Source organism: Neltuma alba, unplaced genomic scaffold (assembly GCF_004799145.2).
Source record: "Neltuma alba isolate B1F8T4 unplaced genomic scaffold, ASM479914v2 tig00005119_pilon, whole genome shotgun sequence".
Lineage (NCBI taxonomy): Eukaryota > Viridiplantae > Streptophyta > Magnoliopsida > Fabales > Fabaceae > Neltuma > Neltuma alba.
The window spans coordinates 13,482-40,369 of NW_021633986.1; the positions used below are offsets into that span (position 1 = coordinate 13,482).

Here is a 26,888-nt window from a genome sequence, read left to right on the forward strand (position 1 = left end):
TTTTTAGCGGAGACAAGCATTACGAGTTGACACAACATGAAACGGGTTCCTCTCTTACAAATCTCAAAATTTGTCGTCCACGACATGAATGAAATCTCCTTCACCAACCTCCACACATTCCAATTCCATGCCATAATAACAATAATTAACATGTTCTTGACAACGGAAACCAGCACACTCAAATTACATCATGCCCAACCATGGCCTCCGAGAGGAAGTGCCCAGTCCTCAAACCCAGGATAATCCGGGCTGCTGCCTGCAATCCGCCTAGACTGCGGGCGGCTCCCATTAAGTTTGGGGCTGGGGCTCCTCGGGAACTTGTAACCGGACGTTCCTCCGCCAGAGCTTGAAGAATCACACATCGATCCGACACCAGGCCCTTTCTTTGTGGATGAGTTCCACTGGGGCCCAGGCGAGCCCCGTGGCTTGATCGGCCCCTGGCCTCGCACTTTGGCTTTCGCGGACTGGGTCGGAGCCATATAGCTGGGCGCATTTAAACTGAATTGTCGATGGTGTTTTCTGTTGGACATTGGGCTTGAATCCAGAAACTCCTGGTTCATCAGGCCCATAGCGCTGATGTTGCTTGAGCCTAAAGGTGCCACCATGTCCATCTCCACTGTCTTTTCAGACATGTCGTCGGTAGTGGTGGTGGTTGTGGTGGCAAGGGCCATGTACGAGGCCTCACGCTGCCCCACGTTCCTGACATTGTACGGCTGTGATGACATCCAACGCTCCAACCAGTTCCAACCCCACGGGGCCTTTTCACGCTCGTTGTTGTACTGGATGGTTCCGACATCATCGTCATTGGGGTCCGAGGGCAGAAATGGCTTCTGCTGTTGCTGCAAAGAGCAAATACATGCGGATTTAGTTTAAGAGGAAAAAAGGGTGATAAGATTCGGTGCCCTTCCACCTACCAAAAGGAAATCTCCTAACCTGAGGATTCAGAGCGTAAGCCAGAGCTCTCTCCCTCTTCATTACTGCTTCGTGTCTGCGGGCATCATTTTCCTGGATTTTCTGGCTGCTATGATGCCCATTGTCCCACCTATTCAGGTCAATCCTTTTCATGGGGCTCATAGGCTTTGGAACTTGTCCCTCGAATTCTCTCTCCTCGTACTCCTCCCCCTCCTCCTCCTCTGTCTTCTGAAGTCGCTCCTGGCTCAACTGGAATCTGCGAGCTCTTACTCTTGCCTGTACTCGAACCAATGCTTGCATACAGCGCATTGTCATTTGTGCTTGCTTCCGCACATTATGCCCCCTTACAAGTGCTTGCAGCCTCACCAATCCCTTCAAGGCACGCAGTGCACGTCGAGCCTGCACAATTTGATTTCATTGCCCCAAGTTGGGCAGCATTTTAATAACAGGGTACCAAAAACGGAAAAAGCATATACTGTAAAACTTTGAAGGCAGATGATATTATCATCATTTAGGGTGATCTCTGACAGTTTGTGCTACGAATTGCCTCGTAAAGTAGGAAGTTGACAGAAATCGCGTGTATGCTGAGAAGACAATGAGAAAGTCTTACTAGGTAGCCTCTGTAGAATGACTGAATGAGAGTTGCTGCTCTTTCTTCCTTAGTGTGGCGGCCATAACCTGCCAATCGAACAACTCTGGCTGCTGCTTGTGCCGCTGCAACCGCAGCCTCTGCCGCCGCAGCTGTGGCCGCCGCCACGGCCATGGCATGGTTTCTATCTTCAGCCACTGGCGTGGATGCTATACTATTCTCGTTGGTGATGACATCATCATGAGAACTCTCCGCAGGGAAATGCTCCAAAGACACAACCTCTGCCACTTCGGGCTGTCTTCTTTCATTGTCCTTCTGAAACCCGAGTAATTCCCAGCATTCAGCTCCCAATCATTCAGCAATCATTTGCATGATAGGAGGAGAAAGTGACAAGCAGAATATGTTAAGATGATTTGGGATCTAACAAAGGAGCCACATGATGATCAAGGATTCGAGATGAATGATGATGGGTTTGGGTGGCATGATAGCTGTGTGTCATGTATCCTAGCATAATTACTTGATACATATTGACATAATAGTGGACCATACCTACACATGATCACTTCCTGTATGGGGTTCATGGTCCTGATTATAGATAAAGGACCAGGCAGCTCAGCATTTACGGGGAGCATATAAAAGACAACAGAAACAACTAAGATGTTCATTTACTCAGGTTCCGATGAAGAAAGTGGACTTCAATGCGTAAGGTAGAGTTTGATGATGCCATTACTTTTAGCTGCGGAATATCAAATTGTGATATTTTTTTGAGGTTTGTTAATTTTGGGGGAGATGGGTTAGTTTAGTTCCCAGTTGCAATCAATAATAAATAAAGATATCTAAGCAGCGCAGTCGGCGAGAAAATGCTTCATACACATAGGTATGATCAAAATAGCATTGAATTATAGAGATACATATCCATCAGCCAATCCTCCTATTAATATTGGTGCCAAATTTGACATATCCGATACGCATTATTCAAGTTGTTAAAGATATTATTTAACGGATCCCTCCGTTAACTTCAAGTGTCACCATTTTTCGGGTTTCAATGAACGGGAAATTAAATGTCAGAAGTCTCCGATAAAAACTGTTAAACAAGAACTATATGGGCAAAACAGGGGAACAATCACCTTCCTCGCCGGCGCCGACGAGTCCTTATTAGAAGACGATTTGAAAACTCTCTTCACTGACGAGAACCATCCGCCTCCTTTCTTCCCCATCTCCGGCGAAAAGATCGTCGGCCTCTTAATATGCCATCATTTATACGACAAATTCATCCACGTCAAGGCCCGAAATATACATTCTCAGCAACCTTACAATATAATCACTATTCTAACAACATTACCATATGCTAACAAATCTATGTCACCACTGAATTTCACACGCAGGCAATCAGTTTTAGATGGACTGAAAAGGAGGGAGATGAGCTCCGAAACAAACCTGAAATGAATACGGTGTTTTGGATCACTCGGGCGGAAACTCTACATAGTGTGGGTGGCATGTCTGAGAATCATGCCGAAGTAAAGTTTGGTCATTTGAGAGAATGCTTCAACGGAGAGAAACGGAGAGAGAAATCAGTAACTGTGAGCCCGCGCAATCGCCGTTGGTATTTATTCCATACACGGGCGTTAGAGAATGTGATCCTCCGCAGTGGAGGCCTCTGGACAAATAGGGTTCTGACACGTCACCAAAATGTCTTCCGGATGGCTTCCTATTTGAAAAATTCTTCCCCGTCTTCAGTGCGCGCATGGCTATGAGCCTATGATTTATCCTGTACTACATAAAAGCATTTCGTAACATAACATCTACTTATTAATTTCTTTTTTTTTTTAACACAGTCTACGTGCGTATTAAATTCTGGCTGCATGCGGGGATTTTGTTCCCTAATAATATGTTTTCTGGCGAGTTTTAATTAGCATGTAACAGGCTTTGTCCCCCCCCCCAAACCAAAAAAAAAAAAAAAAAACCCTCCTATATATATGTTTCGATTCGATTCCGTGTGAAGGATATGTATATGTGGGCGTGAGGTTGTAAGCATATATGGGGTAAGTGGCGTGGATGGCAAACATATAATTAAGCTAGACTTCACAAGGTGAAAAGAGGAAGAAAAAAAAAGGGTGGGGTTAAGTTTTAGCTTGAAAGTTACTAAAGAGCGGTAGTTAGCAGATTTATATCAAGGTGTACTAACGACGCAATTGTTCTTTTGCGCCTCGTTGAATATTTAATATAATGAGGTGATTTTTTTTTTGGGGGGGGGGGGGACTTCATCCTTTTTAATGCTGTAACCAGCTTGGATAAAATTTATGTTATGTCCGCAGTTAATCAGCATAAGAAATGATCAAGTAGGGGTTTTGCATGACACATTGATAGAGTTGGAACAAGATAATATTTGTGTTGGGGCATAACCAAATTATGAACGTATGATAGACTGGGGGACATGAGAAGAGAATGAGAGAGAGAGAAGGGTGAGTGTGCGGCAATAGAGAATGAAAGGTGTGGTGGATGGAAAGGAGGGAGCGAGTGGGGAGAGGTCACGAGCTAAGCTGCACTGTCTATTTTCACCGATTTCGCTGCTTCCATTTATGGGTCCCAACCTTTCGAGGGTGATAATGAACATCTTCTTGTAATTGTGATTCATAGGTGACGGCAGAATGAGTCAACAATCGTATTTTGTATGTTATAAGATGACCCATATCGGTACGTGATTTATATTGCCACTGGTTGAAGATGAGAGGCGGTTGGAGGTCACAAGGGCATATTTGGTGTGATATGAGCGTGATCCTCTATTGTTTATTCCCAGTTACCTGCTTAACAGGGAGCCGACGCCCAAATAATTATTGTGGCAGCGGTTATAGCTACCGCGAGTCAAACTTCACATACTGAGTTATAATCAAATTAAAATTATAAGAACTAAGTTGTATCGAGTCGAAATATAAAAACTGATATACACATGTGTTAAAATTATAAGGACTAAAAGATTAAATTTTTCTAAAAGAAAAAACCTACTGTGAAGTCGTAACAAAAATTTCGCCGCCAGTAAATGCTACTAACTAACATAAAATGAGAAAATAGCAGCAGGTTTCATTCTGCTCATTTGCTGTGAGAAATTTGGGGCCATTATATTATATGTTTAAACCTCATAACGATTTTTCCTAAACAAAATAGCCAGCGCAAAGCAGAAGTCATTGAAAATGGGGGCATGAATTCACATTTTGAGAGGTGGGAGGGGTACGTCTTGCGCTTTACTCCTCATTTATATGCGGGGATTCATTTCTGGTGAGCAGCCCCTTTCATCATAAATATCTTCCTTCTCACTGCTTCTTCTTTAATCACGAACCATTCCCACCTCACATCCTCCTCCGTGTTTCGCCAGATTCCCAATTACATTCATGCCCTCCAGCTTCTTCTCTTCCTCTTCCCCTCTCCACTCCATCATCGCCGTCGTACTACATTTTAATGATGACACTGTAAGCAACATTTTCAGAATTAATGAGATTACTATATTTGCAAATATATCTACGTGTATTTGTTAAGGCAGTGTATTCCGTATTTTGCCAGCTGAGTGTGCGCACTTGGGAAGGGGATAGGTATGATGAGAGATGAGTGGCACGTACGCTAATTTATCTGCTTCTGTCGCGAAGAGTGAGTGAGTGCTTTTAATTTGATTTGGCGGTCAAATGACACAAAAACAGGTTATTCAACTACTGAGTGTAATCATGGTCCATTAACGTTACTTTACATCTAATTCAGGTTTGGTGCAACCAACCGTCTTGTTGGGGTGACAGCTCATTCTCCCTCCTCCTCCAGCCACCTCCTTGGGAGAGAAAAAACGATAGTCCATGCAGTCTGTGCATCATCAGCATCCATAGCCAAATCACTGTTACTGGCTAAATTGTAGGTTTTCTTTTATTTTTCCTATTTTTATATGTTGTTTCCCGTTTCATAATTAGTTCTTTCAGGCTCTACTTGTATTTTCTTTGAATGTCACTATGTCAGTACGAGGTGATCATTTTAAATTATTAAATAATAATAATGTCAAACTTAATTTAAGAACAAAAAAATGAAAAGAAAAGCGGACTTTCAGGCTTCGGCCACGAACCCGATCGATGAGGGGCAAGCTCTGGAAAAAACAGTTATTGTTCAGAGTACATGGCTTCTGGGCCCAAGTCCATGCGATTCAGGCCCACTTATTACCCACGTTCAAATGGCCCCGTGAAATGATCGAAATTTAAAATTGCGGAGGCCCTAAAGCAGGTGACCGATGTTAAAATTCGCCCTACCTGCCAAGATCACCGTTTGCCCCAAAAGACCTGGGAACTAGGAAGTAGCGTTGTACCCTTCGATACAAATACTTTCACGTAAATTGAGATGATTTTTTATTTTATATGCCTACTTCCGCACCATATTTAGTTAGGACCCGCGGTGGCTCAGTAATTTTTAAGTATTCTCGTTGCTGAATATACCTTTTCAAACCAAATTATTGTTTAAAATTAAATTGCATGATATTGATCCAGTTTTTAAGTAGTTTGTCATAGTCAGAATTAGAGTAAATACATCACTGAACATCGAGCCAGCATGTTCATTGGTTGGGTTTTTTTTTTTTTTTTTTTTGACCAGACATTGGTTGGGTTTAACAATAGTTAGATGAAACATAAATTGATTTTATTATATAAATCAGCTTGATGTTTTTTTTTGGCCAACAGTGACGAGGCTTATAATTTGTATGAATTGTATAATTTAATGAATATGGATAAGTCTTATATATTTTATATGGATGGATCCATCTTGCGTGCGTGCATGAATGAAACACTGAAAGCGTGAAGGTAAAAGGGAAGCACTTATATTTACTAATATTAATATACTGATTCCTATCTTTAGAGCTTGGTAATTAATCTAAAAATATTAAAAAGATTAGTCAAATTGATTATTTATCACAAATTTTGAAATTTATATTGATCCCATAAACTATCATTTTTAATCAGATATATTAGGTGATTTTAGTGATATTTTGAAAAAAAAAAATAGAAACAAAATGTAAATCGAGGCTTAATCAGTAAGCGGAGGTTCCGCTTTTCGTCGCCAAAATTTCCGTTCAGGTTAAAAACAGAAAGCGCGTGATCCTCCGCTCGCCGCTTGGCAACGTTCGTTTAAAATAAATACGAATAAACACTATTCTCATTTAAAAAGAGTTAATTAATCCGCAAGTCCTTGTAGTTTTAACCAATTTTGAATTTTGGTCCTTATAGTTTTTTTTTTTTTATCAGTCCTTATACTTTCATTTGTTTTTAATTAAGTCCTCACATTTATTTTTCTTTTTATTAAGTCCTTATAATTTCACTAAATTTTTAATCAGGTCCATCTAGTTTAATTTTATTTATTAATTAAATATAAACTTAATTAAATAAATTAATACTGAAATATAAATATTAATAATTATACAATTAAAGATAAGTAATATAATTAATTAATTCAGGAAAAAAATTTTGAACAATTATTTTTTTTGCAAAAAAATTATTATAATAATTATTATTTTTAGAATATTATTGTTTATAAACTAATATAAATAATAAATACTATTTTATGTTTATAGAATAGTACTATTAGAATTTATAAAATAAAGAATAAAAAATTTAGAGATTTAATTAAAATAAGGTGAACTTATAAGGACTTGATAAAAAGAAAATAAATGCAAGGACTTAATTAAAAACAGGTAAAAGTATAAGGACCTGATAAAAAGAAAAAAAATTATAGGAACCTGATAAAAGAAAAAAAATTATAGGGACCTGATTCAAAATTTGTTGAAACTATAAGGACTTTCATTTAATTATCTCTTTAAAAAAAAAGAAATACTAATAGAAAGGGCGCAAGATTGTTTCTGGCATAAAAAAAAAAGGGCGCAAGATGGTGAGTTTTGAGTTTTGACACTATTTTTCAGCAGCGGACATTTCAACTCATTAAAATTTATGCGTCTTTTTGTCCTTTGACCGGGGGAAATTTATAAATCAACTTCCACACACACATTCATGCTCTTAATTTCTTCGTGCTAAAATCCCCAGATCGAACCGTGGCAGCGGGAGAGGAGGGATTCTTCCTTTTTAAGCTCAGTTTGACTGCCCTGTTCGTATGTGAAATTGCAGGGCCCGCAAGGCGGGTGAGAGAGACAGGGAACGCTCCCTCACTCTAAACTTCGAAGAAATGTTTCAACCCAGCAAACAGGTGAATTCCTTCCTCTGCATGCCTCTTCTTTTTCATAATATCTCTTATCTGGTATCTTTGAACTGCTCCGGTCTTTCCTGTGCGGCGTGGTCCTGCAACTTCAAATTATTGTTTTCCGTCTTCTTTTTGCCGCATTTGTCACCCATCCCATTTTACAGTTCATGCTTCTTTTTACCTTGTCAGAAATGAAAGAAATCCCCAATTCTTCGAACATGAGCGTTCGTTGTCAGTTGTTTCTTCTGCGTTTGTTAATTGATCTTTCATTTTTAATTTCAGTTGACTTTAGTCTTTCAGTACTCAATTTGGGTTTCCCTCCTTTGGTACCATATAACAAAACAAGGACATAGAGTCATATACATTATGGATAGACTAGGATGATTAGCATTTCCGCAAATATGTGAGAGAGAGCCCTTACCATAAATTTTTGTATGACTTATTGATTTCGCGTGTTTTGGATCGCATTATAATGATCTGATAGGCGTAAAAGATTTTTGGTCATGTTCTTATTGACAGCATCAAAACGAGTTGGCACTATATGCTGCGTAAATGTAATCCCGCGGGTCACTGTTATATGCTCCAATATTTATATTGGTTGTCACTTATGATTTATCATCTATTTCATCGCCACATATACATATTTTCATATACCAACATATTTGTTTTTGTTTTCTGTCAACCTTCTCTGCTAATATTTAATATACACAAACACCCCGGTTTCACTCTCGGTAGAGATTACCTGATAGAATTTGATCTAGTGGCCTTATATAGTGCTGATCTTTCGGCGGAGCAAAATTTCATCGCTCTGTACTTGTGTATCCAATGAAAGAAAGGAAAGAGCAGGGAAGAAGTTAACTTTCCTGTTTATGTAAGACGTTGTCCGACCATTTATGGTTTAGTGTCTCTTCTAGTCTTTATTTGGATACTTGACAAATGCTTATTCATTGAGATGGATGGACAGCCTGTTTCGTCAGCCTTGGTGCCCGTAGATGCAAATGAAACCTATATAGATGCGCAGGGCAATGTGCAAAGTGGTGGATTTATACAGGCAGGGTCCATAATCCGAAATTCCCAGGTTGGAATTTTTATTTTTATTTTTTATTTTTCAAACATTTTGTGCTGTTGAATCTATCAGTAGGAATGGATTTCTTTTGTCTTACAATAATTGTTTGTTACTCAATTGGCTTCATTTTGCTTTATGCCAGGTATGCATGCCTATCAGATCTCTTGATTTTAGTTGAGTGACGATGGGTAATACAAACTTACCACACATTATGCAATGCTTGCAGAAACTTCAAGATGGTTTACAAGTGTTAGGGATGAAAATTAAGCAGCATGAGGATAACCTAAATCTTCTGAATACTCAGAAGACTAAACTAGACGATTCCATTCTTGGTTTGCAAGGTACATCCAAAATTACCTTTGAAGGCATTTTCTATCTTTGTTTGACACTCTGATAATGGATAAGGCAATCTAAATGGATGAGATGCCAGGTATCATGAGCACTCTAACTTGTGTACAGAGTGAGTTGGAGTCCGTGAATTTATGATAATGGCATCTCTATGGTTTGAGGTACCACCCAGAATAGCAGCATCCTATGTCTCCCTGCAATATTGGATGCCTTTAGGTTTCTTGTGTAGTAGATTGCCGAATGCATGCATCTTGACATCCATGATACTATGATAAAGATGATGGTGTAACAAATGGCTCCCAAATGTTATTTGTTAAAAAAGCGTTGCAATAAACTTTCCTCCTCCCCCCCCCCCAAAAAAAAATTAATGAAGAGCTAGTTTCACGTGTGTGTGTGTGTGTGTTATTTACCCTCTTAATAGATATCTTTGAGAAATATAAGTCATCGAGCATGCCCAAGAATTGCAAAACGGACAATCTGCAGCCAACAAGTGAGGAGGCAATAAATGAGCAGATATTGCAACATGAAAAATCTGCTGCTGGTTTATTGTGCCATCTGAAAACTCATCATGGAACTCAGGCATCTAATCTTTCATGGACAAAGGATGTTGTGGGTATTGTTGCTACCCTGGGGAAAGTTGAGGATGATAACCTTAGTAGGTACGTTTGGTCTACATGCTAACCTTCTGGTTTGTGAAACAGCTAACATATTCAAAACCTCCTGTTTCTTTGGAATCAATGGCATTTATTTAAAGAATATGAAAAATAACTTCTCTGAATTGCTCATATCTTGCTTGAATATTATGAAATATGTAAGCATGCATGCAGGTGCTTTACTATACCTACTTGGAATGCAGGCTTTTCTCAGAGTATCTAGGAGTAGAGACCATGCTGGCAATTGTCTGTAGGACTTATGAAGGAGCTAAAGCTCTTGAAATTTATAACAGCGATGGCTGCATAGACAAGAGCTCTGGTCTTCATGGACTAGGCGCCTCAATTGGAAGGGCCTTGAATGGTCGTTTTATAGTGATGTGTCTGGAATCTCTCAGGCATGACTTCGTGATCTCGTATTTAGTCTTTAATTGGTGAAATGGATCAATGAATTTCCCAAATACTGTTCTGATTTTTTTTCCCCTTCTTCTGTAGGCCATATGCTGGTAAATTTGTACTTGATGACCCACAGAAAAGGCTGGACATTTTAAACCCAAGACTACCCAATGGGGAGTGTCCAGCTGGGTTTCTCGGCTTTGCTGTAAATATGATAAATATAGACGGCTCGAACTTATTTTGTGTAACGCCCAGTGGATATGGTCTCAGAGAAACTCTGTTTCATAATCTTTTTTCACGTTTGCAAGTATATCAGACGAGGGCGGAAATGATGAAAGCGCTTCCTTGCATAAGTGATGGGGCTGTTTCTTTGGATGGAGGAATGATTAGGACAAATGGTGTATTTTCCTTGGGCAACAGGTAAGGGGATGAATGCGAAATTTTAGTTTATGCATCATAAATCAAAATTCTTTGTTCTTTCGTTCACATATGTGACTACTTGTGCTTGTAGTATGCCACCCCAATGATTGAACTTGCCATAATAGTCATAGTTCACTTCTCTGAGATATCTAACTAAATGAAGAAGACAAACATTTCGTTAAAACAAGAAAACCATCCTGTAATGCTGAATTTCTCTAACTGAAACGCATCGAAAGCCCCATAAGCCAGATAATGAAGCAAAGCCAGCTGGAGGGGGAAAAAAAAAACAGAGAGAGAAGAGAAGGTAAGTCTACTTTGCATATGCTGTCTTTTGTTCTGTTTGTTTTTCCCCCTTTTAGTTTCTATCTTGTATATATTTGCCCTCAAATGTTATAAATTATAATCATAATATCCCCCTTGAATAGTAAATATTAATTTTGGATTTTTTTTGTACTTTTTGACAATTTCAGAAAGGAATTTTTATTTTTTTAAAGTTGAAAGTGCTTCCTGCCAAATATCTTCTATGTTATATGGTTCAAGCTGTGGCTCTGATAACTACTGTAGCTCACAAGAACAAAAGTTGCAAAAAAATGTCTTCTAAGTGCTAACAATTTCAATGGATCGTCTATATTACTGGTGTTAAATACTGAAGAAAATGCATCTACCAATGTTGTCAGCCAACATTGAACCTCGATGCATAAGAGTTGGACGTGGTAAATTGGTCCTGTATGTTCTTCCTTTAATATCTGATTTCTGTGTTTTCTGACCGGAATTTGTTTTCAGTTCTTCAAACCAGTTAAAAAATATTCCACGCTAAGCTTGATTCTTGTGGCTTCATAATGCTGTTTGTCTTGAAGAATGAAATCATTGAATACTTATGTCCAATAAAGTTATATTGAGCTATTGAAAATAGTTGCCAGTTCAAAATAATCATAACTCACCAGTTTTTCTTCTTTTATTTTTGTGTGGCCTGTTTTTCCATGATGTTAGGGAAGACGTGGATGTGAAGTTCCCCAGCCCAGTGGAGTTTGATAGCTACAATGAAATTGAGAGGCAAATGAGGGTTTTGAAAGGGGAGAAGGACAAGATTTTGGGGGACATGAAAAGGGAACAAAGTTTGATGGACGCAGCGAAGTTCAGTTTCAATAAAAAGAAGAATGAGTTTCTGAAGTTTTTAGCAGAAAGTTCATCATATGCAACTCAGGTAAATGCCTCCGTGATGCCTCTCAACTGAATGTATGAATAGACTTATTCTGTCTGGAAATCGCAATCCGTATACTGCTTGGTCGTGTATGAGATGTTATATGTTGCAAAGGAAAATAAATGAAAATGAAATATAAATTTACTCAATTTTTGATGCTTAAATATTATCAAAATTGTGGTTGCGTTCAAACAACATAAGTTAGTGAACTCTTTTCGAAGTTCTTCTCTCGTTTGTTTCTTTTTGCTAAAGCGCATTCTAAATTGCTTACCGTTGGGATCTTAAGATGCTTGGCTTATCAAACCCTGCAAAGGGGATATCAATAATTAACGAGAATATTCTGAATCGGAAATGTATGGATGTTCCAACTCTGCTACGTGGTTCTTAATGATAATCAACGAGATTTTCTTACTGGAAAGTGGAAACTCAATGACGACTGGAAAGGTTAAGCCAAGTCATATTTGTTATCACATCATCTACTTGCAAGTATGCATCACTCGAGTGATGAGATATGGAGCCTGTGTGTAGTGGCTCAGTTTTGCAGTGAGCTTATGCTCAGATTTAGCAAAATTGGTGCAGCCATCCTAATAACCTCTGGATAAGCTTGAAGCCATGATTCGCCGGAAGCATGTCTTGGGAATTATTTTAGGCTTTTAGCACAAAACTATGTAGGCAAGCTGAGATGAGATACTTATTTTGCATCACCTTCGATTTGTACTGTTGTCGGGCTCGAGTGTCATGGATGTGAATTTCATTATTATTATTTTTTTGCCAGCGTGAATTTCATTAATTACATTAACGAAATATAATCATTGTTATATGTTAAAGTGAAATATGTGGTACTATTATTTAAGCCAGTATGGTACTCAACATCTATTATTTACTGGGGCGGACGTTTTGCTCTAACTCAGCCCAACCCACAACTTAATAACTTCCATATTATTTACTCAAAATAATAAAAGAGACTACGTCTGTTTTTCTTTTGTTTTTTTTTTTGGGGGGGGGGGTGGGGAGAGCAAAACGTCCCGCCAATTCAGTTGACCCGGAGGGGGGGCTGAGAAAATTAGTCAAACAAAAAGATTTCTTTTATCAAGCGTTCCTCATAATATAGTAAAGAAAGATTTTAAATACTTATTAGATGAGATTTTCACGTTCAGTACTTAAATGAAATGGGATTGTTCTTGGCAAAAAAAGAGAATGCGTTTCTATTATTTTTTTGCCAGGAAAGAGAGTGTGAGTTGTGTGATAATAATAGGAATATTCATGGCCGAGATACAGAATAGAAATATTCGTTTAAAAATAAAATAAAATAGCACAGAATAATGGGATGCTAATTATAACTATGGGAAAACGTGATATCTGGATCAGTTTTGCAATTAATCTCTAAGGGGGAAAAAATTCTCGTAGTTTTCATCGAATGCAATTATAATAATTTAAATGTTAAAATCTGATTCCTTTTTTTAATCCCAAGAATTTGGTTCATGCTTTGATAAACTATTAATTTATATCAATCAAATTTTGATAATTAAACCTCTACAATCTTTCATGGAACGGCATGAATCAAATTTAAGTAGAATACATAAAATGTCAGCCCATAAAAGAAATGAAATTAGAAGGGTTCAGGAAAATTGATGTGGGGAGACTGAAATTTTGTTTTTATTATTTAAATTAATAAAATATAGCATAGAATGAAAATCATTTTCCGAAAATAATGATAGTATTTTGATTAAAAATTAAATTGGGCCGCTGAGGCAGCGTTAGCATGGTAAAAAAATAAGACGGTGTTTGGGTATTATGAAAAGTGTTTTTTAAACAAATGGAGATAATCTACTCTAGATATTTACTTCATGTCTTAGAAGTACTTTTAAGTTGATGAGCGTTATTCCTGGAAACTGGGATTTACATATTTTGCCAAAAAAGGGATTTATTTACATATACTCTTGTTTTCACACGTTCCATATTTTTCCATCTCTGTCTTCTTCTTCTTCTTTTTTTCTTTTTGTGTCTTTTGTTTTTGGCCAACCATCTCTGTCGTCTTCTAATTGAGTCTAATACATTCGTTGGTCCCGTCGGGGTTTCTATTACATTGTCTTTACAAAAAATATCTTACTTTTATCCTGGAGATTCTGTTTCGCGGACTTCCAGCGGGGCGGAGATATTTTGGCGCGCTTCACATTCTCTTCTTCAAGCTTAATCCCAACTCAACTTTGCCGAATGTTCTCTACTCACATGGCTGCTGTGCTTAGATCCAAACTTTCCGAGGAAACGGCCTCTCAATTCAGATACTATGTATTCAACTATATGCATGCTAGTCGTATTGTAAATTCTCACTTTACGCACCGAACAAAGAGGGATGAGCACTTCATAATCACTCCTTATCAGTTCACTTCGTCCAAGCCCGTCTTTCACTTTGAAAAAAACGGCACTCATATTGTAGAGGGTCGCAGAACGAACCAAAATCCCAGTAGTATTTCTCATAGAAAAACGAGTGAGAAATGGAGTTGCAGGTCTTATTTTACTGTTAACTGCGATGGAGAGCCACCAGTACTGTGGTCTGGGGACGGCGTTAACATCCGGATGGACAATTCGAACTTCAATATGGTTGGTGGCGACAGCGGAGGTGATGGTAGTCTCGGTTCAGGAACTGATTCTGGCTCGAATTCTGAGGACGAGTTCTCTGGTGGATCCAGTTTGGGGAGTAATATTCCCACGCCAAAGAAAATTTGCGAAGGACTCGATAAATTTGTAATTGGGCAGGAGAGGGCTAAGAAGGTGATTCTTTCCTCAGTTCCGTTTCAATTAGTCTGCATTGCAACCCACACGGGGATCCGTTTGTGCTGGACACAGACGTATTAGATACGATACAGTTCTCCAAATTTATATTGAAAGGATGCATATTTTGTCTATGCCGTGGTTTCTATCACGTATTCAATGTCGGTGTCGATGCTTTTAGTAAACAGTACTCTGCCATTTTGAATATTTAGTTATTTGCATGAAGGCTCTGCCATTTTGAATATTTAGTTATTTGCATGAAGGTCTTACTTTTATGCTTGAGAATGTCAGCTATTGGTGATATTTGATTATTATTATTATTATTCACGGGGCGTTAGTGGAGTTACTGTTGGTTATTTATAAAGTGGCAATACTATGTCAGTTAGAAGTGACCGTGTGGGGCAACATCTGGTGGATTATGTGATCGTTTTGGAGAATGTTAAGTTGTATGTCCAATGAATGCTTCTGTCAGTATATTCCCTTGGCGATGATTCCTCTATAAACTATAATGTTGATGTAAACGGGACGATGAACTCCTTTTCCCAGAATTTATCTCAGTTTTCTTAATTATATATGCCTTAAATGCAGGTACTTTCCGTGGCAGCTTACAACCACTACAAGAGAATTTTTCATGAATCGTCTCAAAAGCAGTTAGTACATTATTTCACTGTGCTACCTTTTCTTTCATTTTTCCCACTTGTTCTTTCTCCACATGCTGTCTTGGGTCGCATGTTAAACAACAATCTTTCTATTTTGTTGGCCTTGTTGGTAACGTGTAGAAATTGCTTTTGACATGTTCTTCTTACTATCTGAAATGTTAGGCCTGCAGGAGATTCAAGTACCAATAAGGCTGATGCTATTGATGAAGAAAGAGTTGAACTTGAGAAAAGCAATATTCTTCTAATGGGGCCAACGGGTTCAGGTAATTCAAATTTTACTTTTCTCAGCAAATGTAAGTGTTTCTATAGCTGGGGTTGTGTATTATATTTTTCATCATATAATAGAACGTTAAAATCACGTTTTAATTCAAAAGAGATGAAAACGTTCGAGCTGAGTTGTTTTCCACCTTCTTTTCGTTTGTTAATCATGGGTGTCTTGTTACTCCTGGTTACTAGTCTAACTTGATTATCTACACCATTTCAAGGACAGGGAAGACATTACTTGCCAAAACTTTGGCCCGGTTTGTGAATGTTCCCTTTGTTATCGCTGATGCAACTACAATAACTCAGGCAAGTATTCTTTACTTCTGTTTAATGAGAATTTTTTATCCCCTCAAGGAGAGAGAGAAAGAAAGCATTTTCTGTCTTCTTGTGGAGGTTTTTAATCATTGACTATAAAAGAAGTACATAGGCCCCAATGAACCTTATAGCACTGCTTCCCCTTTTGAGGATAGAGCAGAGGGTGAGGATTGCTTTAACTTTACTTTTCAACAAAAGGATTATGCTCATATTTATGTGATCCTATAGTATCATGTACAAAAAAATCATCCACATAATAAATGCAAACAGATTGTTACGATCTGAAATATTTGTCATGAAAAGTTTGTCTCATCAAATGCAAAAAGGCCTGACTGTAAGTTGGGTGTGTTAACATTTATTTATTTGGTCATAAATACTATTTCCTTTTCTCTTATTTAATTTGCTGCCATGTTATTTTGACATATTTGCGTGGACATTATTATCCCTCTATTTTTTTAATGGAAGTTACAAATATGGAGAAATCATTTTTGGTATATGATAGCCCCAATGCCGTGTTGTTGCAGGCAGGATATGTTGGGGAAGATGTCGAGTCCATTTTAAGCAAGCTCCTTATGGTAAATATTCTGACTTTTGTTATTTGAATACAGCATGCTTGCTTCTCAGTTCTTTCTGAGGAGAAAGTGGAGCTTGACATGTCTGGAAGCACAAGAGAACGTTCTTTTGCTGATATTATTACCAGTATTTGATACCGGGTTATTCATAGCATTACCATACCCTCCCTATTCATTGCGGGGTGGTTATTTGTCAGCACGGGTTTAGCTTACGATGTATTTATTCGTCTTTGCTTATTTCTGAACCATAGTCTGCGGTATTATTAACTGTAGTTCCTTTTAAGTATAAATTAGAGCTGTTTTTCCTTTCTTTTTGTTGCGTTTTCATTTTATGGATGGCAGTAACATTAGGTCAAATTACTTTCAGGTTGCTGACTACAATGTGGAAGCTGCCCAGCAGGGCATTGTTTACATTGATGAAGTTGACAAGATCACTAGAAAGGTTTCACCATGTCATGTCTTCCCCCCATTTTCCTTTTCTCTGATTAATTTAAACCATTTCTTTCTGTTGTTTTCCCTTCTTCAATTGTCTATTTTCTAGGCTGAGAGCATTAATATCAGTAGAGATGTCTCTGGGGAAGGTGTTCAGCAAGCTTTATTGAAAATGCTTGAGGGAACAGTAAGTGCATTTCTCGCTGATTTGGAAAATTTCTGTCATATTCTTTCCTTTCCTTTTTTTTTTTTTATGTCAGTTTAATTTATTGTGTATTGATCTGTTACCTAGGTTGTCAATGTTCCTGAGAAGGGGGCTCGTAAGCATCCTAGAGGTGACAATGTTCAGGTATATGGGCATTAGCCTTTGTTTTTACAATTATAATTTTCTTTAGACACTTGTAGAGATAATTATGTATGTTTAGGGCACATGTACGTGCTTGCCATCATTTTGTTGTATATGGTTCAGTGCTTGACAAATTTTTCTTTGTTGATCTATCATTTTTGTCCCAGTTTGTTTATTTACATGTGATTTTATTTCGGCATTTATTTCATATTGAAGGTATTGGCTCATCGTTTGTTTTTGGTGAATTTGTTCACTCATCTTTGTTCCTTCACAGATTGATACAAAGAATATACTTTTCATTTGTGGAGGAGCTTTTGTTGACCTGGAGAAAACAATCTCAGAAAGGTTGCACAAACCCTGGAAATTAATTAGTTTTATACTTACAGTGAGAATAAAATGAAGTGTGAAGCCTCCTTTTAGTCCCATGCAGGCGCCAAGATTCGTCTATTGGATTTGGGGCACCTGTACGTGCAAATATGAGAATAGGTGGTGTCACTGATGCTGCTGTTACTTCATCATTATTGGAAACCGTAAGTTAACATCATATATATGACAGACCTAATTCCTTTGAAAAATGGTTTTTACTACTGCTAGCTTTGATGTGTCAGATATTTGCATGATTGAAATTGTTGTATTTGGCAGGTTGAAAGTAGTGATCTTATTGCATACGGTTTAATACCAGAATTTGTTGGGAGATTCCCTGTCCTCGTCAGTTTGTCATCTTTAACAGAAAATCAACTCATTCAGGTAGGCTATATCCAGGTGCCTCATGTTACTCAGGCTGTCCACGCTGATGTACCTGTAAATGTCTTCTGATTTCCAGAAGTTAACGACATTATTCGCTTAATTTGTATTCTTAGAAGTGAATTCTTTCAATAAAAAGCATCATCGGCATGTGTTTAATCGCAATTATATAATGCTCTATAGGTCCTCACAAAGCCAAAAAATGCCCTTGGGAAGCAATACAAGAAGATGTTCCAAATGAATGGTGTAAGTTTTTTTTTTTTTTTTTTGTGAGCCTTGACTTATCCGCAGATGATATGGAGAACACATGTTCCGTCTGCATATCTTATTGTTCATATCAAGGATCTTTTTTGCTTGTTCATGTTAATTTTATGGATGGGGTAATTGACGTATCATTTGAAAAATTTAATGCTGATAGAATCTCTTCAGCTGAAATTCCTATTTTATTTCCAGGTAAAACTGTATTTCACAGAAAAGGCCTTAAGATCAATTGCCAGAAAAGCAATATCTAAAAATACCGGTGCTCGAGGCTTGCGGTCAATATTGGAGAAAGTATTAGTAGATGCCATGTATGAGGTATGCGATTTCAATTTTAATTTTAAATCGTATCTTAATGTTCATGTACACCGTGGAGTGTAGATATTGCATACAGGATCGGAGTGGGTGGGTATTGTAGACAACTTGATAATAAAACTATCATTTAGATCATGAATCTCTGTTTGGCAAAAAGATGGCTATGAATCTCGGTGTTTTTTTTTTTTTTTGGCCCCTCCTGAATTTTTCTGCAGATTCCTGATACCAGAGCAGGTGATGATGTTGTAGATGCTGTTGTTGTTGATGAAGAGGCTGTTGGAAGTGGGGCCAAAATCCTCTATGGTAAGGGTGCATTGGATCGATATCTTTCAGAACACAGACATAATCCAGAGGTATGCATTGTTTGGTATACCAAAACTGTTATTTTTCCCCTTAATCCCTTGATGTGGGAATTAGCGTGGCCGAAGACTTTAGATTTATTTTGAATTGGTGCTTCCATTATGATCTCAGTACGCGCATGTGTCTTAACAATAAGTGCTTCGTTGTTTCTTCGGTCTTAATTCTTGTTTTTACTTTACCAACACTAAAAACTTACTAATGCCTACTTCTGCATGTATGTAACAGGCCATGGAAAGTTTAGGTGGAGATAATGGAGAGGCAGAACTTCCTTCCATAGTTGCCAGCATGTAACATGTCTTGAAGCTTCTGCTGTATACCATGTCGGAGCGATGTTAACTTGGCGAACAATATTTGGAAAGTGGAGGATTCTGGCATTGTGGGTACGTAAATGCCCCTAAACTCAAACCGAATTTCATCACGCCTACCTTTGCTTGCTCTGAGGTTCACATATTATTATTATTATTGTAATGTAATGTAACGGAGTAGATGGGGGGCATACAGGCTTTACCATAATGATCTAAAGTGTAGGTGTCTATTTTGACATATAATGAACCTATCATTATTTTATTATTTATATCTGAAGACATCGTCATAATAATGTATTCCTGAAATTGAAATGTCATCATGGATTTTTAATGCTGTATATTCTTCTCTGCAATCTCTAGCCCCACATAGTACACCATCCAACATGCTGCAGAGTAATCCAACTCAGCAATTAGCAACTAAACTCAATAATGTTGAGGATTAGAAGCCTGCATTTGATTTTCTTCCCCCCCCCCCAAAAAAAAACAAAGAATACTAGAGAGCATTTGAAATTCTGACTGTTCTGATGAAATAATTTGGACTATATAATTTTAATAAAATGAAGTAGCAGATAACAAAATACACAACACTCGTTATCTTCCTGCTAACGGCCCCCCTCGTGGATCATCCTATTACAGTATTACTGGAATCGGAATTTGCCATAGTCACATGGCCACGTGTTCTCTGAAGAAAGTAGTCCATAGGACCAGTAACCTTCATCATTTATGTGGGAAGTCTCTCCGTTACTTTGCTTGCACTAATCAAAGGATGCCACGGGGAATAAAAACATGAGAAAATGATTTTAAAAAAAGGTTAAAAATTACTAAATGTTGAATAGAGGATGTTAACAAAATTTATTGTCATTTGTAAATTCAGTGTTCTTAACATCAAATAACATGTTGATACCAAACTTAATTTGAAATTTAATCGTTTTTAGCTTCATTTTTTGTTATTTTTCCAAAAAAAGTTTATCAGTAAAAAGGCTACAGTACAGAATGTAACGAAAGAAAATAGAACCCAAATGCATTACATTAAGAATTTGGTGAAATTTAGAACGGGATAAAGTACTTAAATACTGTATAAGTATCCACAGATGAGCATTCAATATCTAAAAGCTTTTGTCTTTTGATCTTATATGCTTGAAAGTTACTTTTATAACAAAAATACCTTGATCGTTATCCTCTATTAAATTTGACTATTAAATTATAAAGTTAATGATTAAACTTAACAGCAGACAATAATTCAGAACAAAAGCATTACGAAATAAAATTTACAGGACATATAAGAGAGGGAAAAAAAAACTTCTGAGTGCTATGTACTTCTTTATGAATACTTTTAGAAAATTTAAACACCTTATCTTGTTTAGAAATCATATCAAAGTTACAGTACAAAGGCAACGATTTAGTTATAGTTAATGGAGTAAAATATATTTTTATCAATCAATTTAGGTCGTAGACGAAAAGGACAGAGAACCTTAGTCTTCTATGATTTTTTTTTTCTTTGCCGTCAACTTACTCATTTATAATCTGCGAATGCTGAATATACTTCAAAATTTATGTTAGTAACTTCCATGATTAGGGAATATAGTGCAATTTATTAGCAGAAGAATGAGATGTCAAATTAAATAGACTTCATAAAATTTATGTTTTCGTGCATGGCTAATTTTTTTTTTCGTAATATGATGTCTAAGACTCTGTAGTTATTATACTTTATTAAATCCGTTTATTACAACTTGTTTCCTATAATAATTGCCAAATCATTAAAAAATATATATTTATTAAAAATAAAGTATAATAAAATATCCAATACATAAAATAATATGATGATATGAATTTAATAAATAATTTATATACTGACTTATGAATTTTTTTTTATTAATTTTGGTCGAATACCTCAAAAAATAATAGTAGGCCGTATGGTTTTACGTTAATATCCGCCAAATTTAAAAAAAAAAAAAGGTTGAAATTTGGGTCCCGTGGGATGGATCTCAATTATCGTAGAGTTTCCGAAGTTTAACGCCCCCCCCCCCCACCCGCTCGCCTTTCTCCCTCTCTCTCTCTCTTCTTGCAACCCGGTTTGGGGAATGTAGCGAGGAAACGAAGAGGAGAAAAGGCTAACGAAGAAGAAAAAGGCTGTTCTTCCGGAGAAAGGGAGGTTGGCTCGTCGGACTCACCCCTTTATCCATTTACCGCTTCATGACCATCCCCATCTTCTTCCTCCTATTTTCTTCTTCTTCTTTTTTTCCTAGCAAGTTTTCCTGGAAGAAAGCCGAGAACGAAGAAAATCGAGGGAGGAGATTCAAAAAAGAAATGCTCAGGTATCTGATTTCGTGAAATTTATGATTTTGATTACTGGGTATTTCATATATCCATCACTTGTGGGAGGTTTCGGCGACTGGATGGACTTGGATAACATTGAGTGTGTGTCATCCTCGGATGGTATTGACGAGGACGAGATCCACCATCACGGTATACATCCTCACTCCCATCATCACTCTGAGTTTTCATCCTCAAAGACTCGCAATGGCGCCATCAGTATGGGCCCCACGGCCATTGCTCCGGCAACCAGCGTCCACGAGTTGCTGGAATGCCCTGTCTGTACCAATTCTATGTACCCACCAATTCATCAGGTCATCTTTTTTCTTTTTCTTTTTTAGCAATTTCCGCCTTATGTATGTTGTATGATATATTACTTTTGTAACTGTGTGCTAGGTTTCGTTTTCATAATAATAAGGATCCTTTCTTCGCACTTTAGTGAATTTGATGGCTCTTTTTTTGGGTGTGGGTGAATGGAGGAATTGAGCGGACTTCATGATGCCTTCGTTTCTTTCTTTTTCTTTTTTTTTCCGGTAGGCTTCATCGTGGTTTGGAAAATCTATGACTTGGTTTTGGAGTTCGAATTTTCGTTATATGGGGAAAGCATTTTATGCCATGGGCCAAATATAATCTAACCATACTTGTAATTGCGCATTTGGCCAATTTGCAATTTTATTTTTTATCCTCGGCACAGCAATATCAAGTTAAATAGTTGTCCCAGTGATCTATGTTCTAGATATAGCAGTGCATTGGAGAGAGGATTGATTCTCAGGTTTATTTATGTATTTTGTTGTGAATTTTTTGAGGAACGGGTTCCTTTTTATTGGATGAAATGACGAGTTCCCTTTTTTATGCCTTGGTTAACATGAAGTTATGGTCTACGTGTCGTGTCTTAAAGTTCTGATCCGGTAGGTGAAGCATTGGCATAAAAGAATTACGTGACTTGACAGCACTAATAATATAATATAGTTATGTACTTGGTTATCTTTTATGTCAAAGGACTACTGAATGTGTCAGATTTTGGTTTTACACTTCTTAACAATATCATACTATATGAGTTTTTTCCTTTTGTCTAGAGGATGTTATTGCCATCTTTCCTATGTATCAGTCTATGTCCTTGTTAGGAAGAAGATCCCTAGCTGTTGATAGCCTGTTTGGTATCAAACCTATGCCTTTTTCTGTGACTTTGGTTATCATTGAACATTTATAAAAACTGCCGTCTGCCACACAGTGGTATTCTATTATTTTTATATGACTCCTTGACCCAATGGAAAAGAGATTTTATTTTAATATTTTAGGATGAGTGCATCCGAAGGTGGAGATTATGGTTAACTGTGTTAAGCTAGATCATAAGTTGTTATTTGGTAACATTTCTTAAAGGAAGAAATGATGAAAAAGAAAGGCCAGCGTTACTGTGGTTCTGCTTCCGCTTGATCTTGTAATATCTTATCTCGAATACTAATATTGTGTAACACCTTTGCAGTGTCACAATGGGCACACCCTATGTTCAACATGTAAGACAAGGGTGCACAACCGATGTCCCACATGCAGACAAGAGCTTGGGGATATTAGATGTTTGGCTCTGGAGAAGGTAGCTGAATCACTTGAGTTACCATGTAAATACTATTCTCTTGGGTGTCCAGAAATCTTTCCATACTACAGCAAGCTCAAGCATGAGACACAGTGCAATTTTAGACCATACAATTGTCCTTATGCTGGATCAGAGTGTTCAGTTGTTGGGGACATCCCTTTCCTTGTTGCCCATCTGAGGGACGATCATAAGGTGGACATGCACACGGGATGTACATTCAACCATCGTTATGTGAAGTCAAATCCCCGTGAAGTAGAGAATGCAACTTGGATGCTCACTGTATGTTTCCCCCCTTTGTGTTAGAGTTTTTAGGGAAAGATGAAATGGGAGGGTCATCATTCTTGTTTAAATATAATTCTTTGGTCCATGGAACACTCAAAATTCTTTGAGGAATACCACTTATGGCATACACTATCAGTTGTTCATCAAACTTCACTGCCACTAGGTGTAAGTTATGGCCTGGGAGATCTGATTTTTCTGAAGTTTATGCAATGGTGAAATATGTCTTTTTTGTTTCTCGTGACTAGGGGATCTTTGGTCTTTTTTACTTTTCTTCATTATTTTGTGTGTTTTTTTATAGGACCTAACCTTGAAAATAGAAGTATATAGCAGAAGACAGAAAAGGAGGGAAGGTGGAGGGAGATAGGGGAATCACTGAGAAAATTAAGGGCTTGGAGGACAAAACTAATCACCTAGGTTTAGAGCTGAAAGGAGAACCCAAAAAAGGTGGGTAAAGTGATGGAAAAGTGGGTGTAGCAGTTGGGACTGATAGAAGGTTTTAGGAAGAATTTCTATCCTTAGAATTGCATCTGCCTGACTCTACCTTAAAGTGAGGGACAAAATGTTTGTATTTGGAACATGGAAACAGTGGAGATGGAAGATGAAATGAATGCGCAACAAGCCTTGAAAATGATGCGTTCAGACTCCCCTAATGCATCAGCTTGACTGCTCTTTTCTCTTTTCAATCATTTTAACCCTGGCCTTGTTCGTTCAACTTGAACTGGTAGACGAGAGGAAATCATTTTGATCCAGTGGTTTTAGGTTTGTTGGGTGGTCATCTTCATTTCTAATCTCTAACATTTATATGATGCATCGATGCCTCCTATTATGCCATGTCTTCCAAGACAAACGCAAGTCAGAGGATCTCCGTCCTTTTAGGTAAGGTTGTTCTGTTAGTGGAAGATGTGGATCATTTGGAGGAGTGTTGAAGCGTTCTGGCCCCTGGAAAGCCTTGATCACCTTCTTACTTGTTCATTTTGCATAGTGTATGGTTTTAATTGGGGCGGGGAGCTGGATTTTACTTCTATTAGTTCAAGGAGTCTTGTAGGACCGCCTGATACAACCATTTGTTACTTATTTTGGTTATACAAAAACATGAGTTTCCTGCTATTTCGCTGTCTGTCGGAGTTCTGAACTGTTAGATGTGAGTGTTTTAGTGCACTAGTTTTGTTTGGTGGAACCATCAGAAGTCCAAGGGCTGAGATGAACAAATTTCCTTGATTCCGTTGAGGAATAATCACCAAGGAACTTTATTTTGGCCCGCCAATCCATTCAAGAGCAACATAGAATCATTTCTCTGTATATATGTGTACTCCTTACTGCCTGATTATTAAGTTAGCTTATTTCTTCTTATTCTTTGGTAGGTGTTTCATTGTTTCGGGCAATACTTCTGCCTTCATTTTGAAGCTTTCCAGCTTGGGATGGCCCCTGTTTACATGGCATTCCTTCGTTTCATGGGAGACGAGAATGAGGCTCGAAACTATAGCTATAGCCTAGAAGTTGGGGCAAATGGCAGGAAACTGATTTGGGAGGGTACTCCAAGAAGTGTCCGGGATAGCCATCGCAAAGTCAGGGATAGCCATGATGGTCTTATCATCCAACGAAATATGGCCCTTTTTTTCTCTGGTGGGGATAGGAAGGAGCTTAAGCTCAGAGTTACTGGAAGAATATGGAAAGAGCAACAGAATCCAGATGCTGGGGTGTGCATACCAAATCTTTGTAGTTGATGACGCTGTGTTTGACTCTGGGGCACTCTTCTCTATCTTGTAATAGATGAAGGCATCGAGGCTGCTTTGAAATTCTCAGCTTTTCTTTGTCGTGTAATAAACACATTTCTTGGTCGGAATTATCAAATTGTCAAATTTGATCCTGGGAATCAGAAATTGTCTCTTGTAATTTCTCGTATTGAAGACCTTTATTATTTGATTGGTTGCTTCTTTGTATGATGTATGTTTGGAGAAAAGGAAGTATCACAATTTTGGCCATTCGAAACACATTGTCCCATTGGCTTTATATATTTCCTGCAACTGCTCAAGTGTAAAGTTCTTGTTTTGGTTGAGTGTTGGCAATCGAACCTGCCCCAGCTAATGGGAGTGGTGCGACTGTGAAACGGGCATGTTGTAATGTTAACCAGCAAATACAGGAAAAATGAAGAGACGTTAAAATAAATGAATGATTTAGAGCTGTTTCAAGTACACGAGAGGCGTAAATGAAGAGCACCTCCACGAAATATCAGCCTAGGCCATTATTTTCTGCAGATTCCGATTCATAGCAGTCCCAGCGGTGGTCTCTTCTTTAAGAGCTTGAACTTACAACCTTGAAGGTGAGATTCTGACTGTGTTTCGTCTCACCCGTATGGCTTCATGGGCTTGGTGCTCTGGGAGGTCCAACGATGATAAATTGTGATCGAGGCCCCAGTGTGGAAAGGAGAATTGCCCAGAAGAAAAGGATATTTATTTGATAACCTCACTTGTTTATTAGTATTTCGTTTTGTGTTTCATTTCGAACGAGCATATTCATTGTCGTTTTCTTAAAGGAAGTTCAATAATAAAAACATTTTCGTGAAAGTCGACAGGCTCCCTCTGATGGTGGGGATATTATGATTATCCCCTCCATTTGTGGTTAATTTCCGCCATGGAGGTCGTTTTCCTTCCTATTTAACAACGGGACATGAACTTGTGTGACTTTGTTAATTAACAACCTCAGTAATATCAAGGAAAACAAATTGGTGGAGGTAATGGGATACAAATTAGAAAGGAGGAAACGTTGACCGTGGACCACGATATAACTTATCGTAATCGCATGTGTCCAAGCAAAGTGCAGAACAACAACACAGTATTTATCAAAATGCACGCATCATCCTACGTTATCAGGACCAGGCCTCGGTTTGTCCTCATTTTTATCCTCCTTTTTATATTTCATGTTCTTATCACCTTGGCCAGTATTATATTTTGCCAATTGTGTCAGCCACTAGTCGTGACGAATTTTGTCTTTGCGTGAGCTATATAAGATAAGAATAAAGTTTATTTTCATCGTCACCCACCTATTCTGTTTGTTTTCGTCACCCCTGTTGGCCAAGGCCAGGATAAGGCCCACTTCGCCTTTTCTTCGAGTGCAAATAAGTCCAGCCACCCCCATTCCTTTGTGCTCTAATATACATACATACATACATATATATTTATATAACACAGTCCTATAGCGCTATTTGAATTAATTAAATCATCGAGAGAGAGAGAGGAATCGATGAACTTATCGAGATTTGTATTTTATTTGTATTCGTATGTAAAATGAATTGGTTCTAACAGTCATAATATGCTTGCTAATGACAGGGTGCAAGTAGCCAACACATGGAGGATCGTTGAGCCGCACCATCAGGGTTGGTAAGGATGGAAAATCCCAAAGTGGACACATTGGCACATTGCCATAATTCTGTCTCATTATGTCCCTTTCACTGCATGAATGTTTCCACATCTTTTCATTCTCTTTTTATCACGGGAAATTAGGATTTAAAAAACCAAGAAAAAAATAACGACAGGACCAACTTGGAATTCTGAGTTCTGATGGCCACACGGAT

At 37.9% G+C, this 26,888-nt stretch overlaps 4 protein-coding genes across 9 annotated transcripts; 3 read left to right on the top strand and 1 right to left on the bottom strand.

Annotated features, from left to right (window-relative positions):
* Nucleotide 1: 1 nt before the first annotated feature.
* LOC114746852 (protein IQ-DOMAIN 1) lies at nucleotides 2–3,111 on the bottom strand. Of its 3 annotated transcripts, none has more exons than XM_028935137.1 (5): nucleotides 2,939–3,111; nucleotides 2,629–2,742; nucleotides 1,523–1,816; nucleotides 934–1,311; nucleotides 2–839 (listed from the first exon to the last, which is right to left on the bottom strand). In XM_028935137.1, exons 2-5 carry the CDS (start codon nucleotides 2,716–2,718, stop codon nucleotides 189–191), a joined length of 1,413 nt encoding a protein of 470 aa, XP_028790970.1. In that variant the 5' UTR covers nucleotides 2,719–2,742; nucleotides 2,939–3,111; the 3' UTR covers nucleotides 2–188. The 3 variants fall into 3 exon arrangements, with proteins under 3 accessions (XP_028790970.1, XP_028790969.1, XP_028790968.1); XM_028935136.1 differs by having other exon boundaries at nucleotides 2,629–2,825; XM_028935135.1 differs by having other exon boundaries at nucleotides 2,629–3,111.
* A 4,386-nt stretch (nucleotides 3,112–7,497) lies between these two features.
* On the top strand, nucleotides 7,498–12,009 carry LOC114746858 (protein DEFECTIVE IN MERISTEM SILENCING 3-like). Of its 2 annotated transcripts, none has more exons than XM_028935144.1 (7): nucleotides 7,498–7,714; nucleotides 8,444–8,786; nucleotides 9,001–9,115; nucleotides 9,544–9,781; nucleotides 9,979–10,170; nucleotides 10,268–10,588; nucleotides 11,579–12,009. In XM_028935144.1, exons 2-7 carry the CDS (start codon nucleotides 8,661–8,663, stop codon nucleotides 11,820–11,822), a joined length of 1,236 nt encoding a protein of 411 aa, XP_028790977.1. In that variant the 5' UTR covers nucleotides 7,498–7,714; nucleotides 8,444–8,660; the 3' UTR covers nucleotides 11,823–12,009. The 2 variants fall into 2 exon arrangements, with proteins under 2 accessions (XP_028790977.1, XP_028790975.1); XM_028935142.1 differs by having other exon boundaries at nucleotides 8,673–8,786.
* A 1,905-nt stretch (nucleotides 12,010–13,914) lies between these two features.
* Nucleotides 13,915–19,469, top strand: LOC114746854 (CLP protease regulatory subunit CLPX1, mitochondrial). 2 transcript variants are annotated; one of them, XR_003740319.1, is made up of 15 exons: nucleotides 13,915–14,561; nucleotides 15,150–15,211; nucleotides 15,383–15,483; nucleotides 15,711–15,790; nucleotides 16,324–16,374; nucleotides 16,739–16,813; nucleotides 16,913–16,990; nucleotides 17,096–17,152; nucleotides 17,424–17,494; nucleotides 17,580–17,679; nucleotides 17,792–17,896; nucleotides 18,077–18,139; nucleotides 18,347–18,469; nucleotides 18,701–18,819; nucleotides 19,052–19,071. XR_003740319.1 is itself a non-coding variant. In XM_028935139.1 (15 exons), the coding sequence occupies exons 1-15, from the start codon at nucleotides 14,004–14,006 to the stop codon at nucleotides 19,115–19,117; spliced, it is 1,728 nt and encodes a 575-aa protein (XP_028790972.1). In that variant the 5' UTR covers nucleotides 13,917–14,003; the 3' UTR covers nucleotides 19,118–19,469. The 2 variants fall into 2 exon arrangements, 1 of the variants encoding a protein (XP_028790972.1); XM_028935139.1 differs by having other exon boundaries at nucleotides 13,917–14,561; nucleotides 18,682–18,819; nucleotides 19,052–19,469.
* Nucleotides 19,470–21,267: 1,798 nt separating this feature from the next.
* On the top strand, nucleotides 21,268–25,308 carry LOC114746859 (E3 ubiquitin-protein ligase SINAT5). Of its 2 annotated transcripts, none has more exons than XM_028935146.1 (3): nucleotides 21,268–21,758; nucleotides 22,928–23,035; nucleotides 24,679–25,308. In XM_028935146.1, exons 1-3 carry the CDS (start codon nucleotides 21,468–21,470, stop codon nucleotides 25,039–25,041), a joined length of 762 nt encoding a protein of 253 aa, XP_028790979.1. In that variant the 5' UTR covers nucleotides 21,268–21,467; the 3' UTR covers nucleotides 25,042–25,308. The 2 variants fall into 2 exon arrangements, with proteins under 2 accessions (XP_028790979.1, XP_028790978.1); XM_028935145.1 differs by having other exon boundaries at nucleotides 21,270–21,758; nucleotides 22,928–23,314.
* Nucleotides 25,309–26,888: the final 1,580 nt, after the last annotated feature.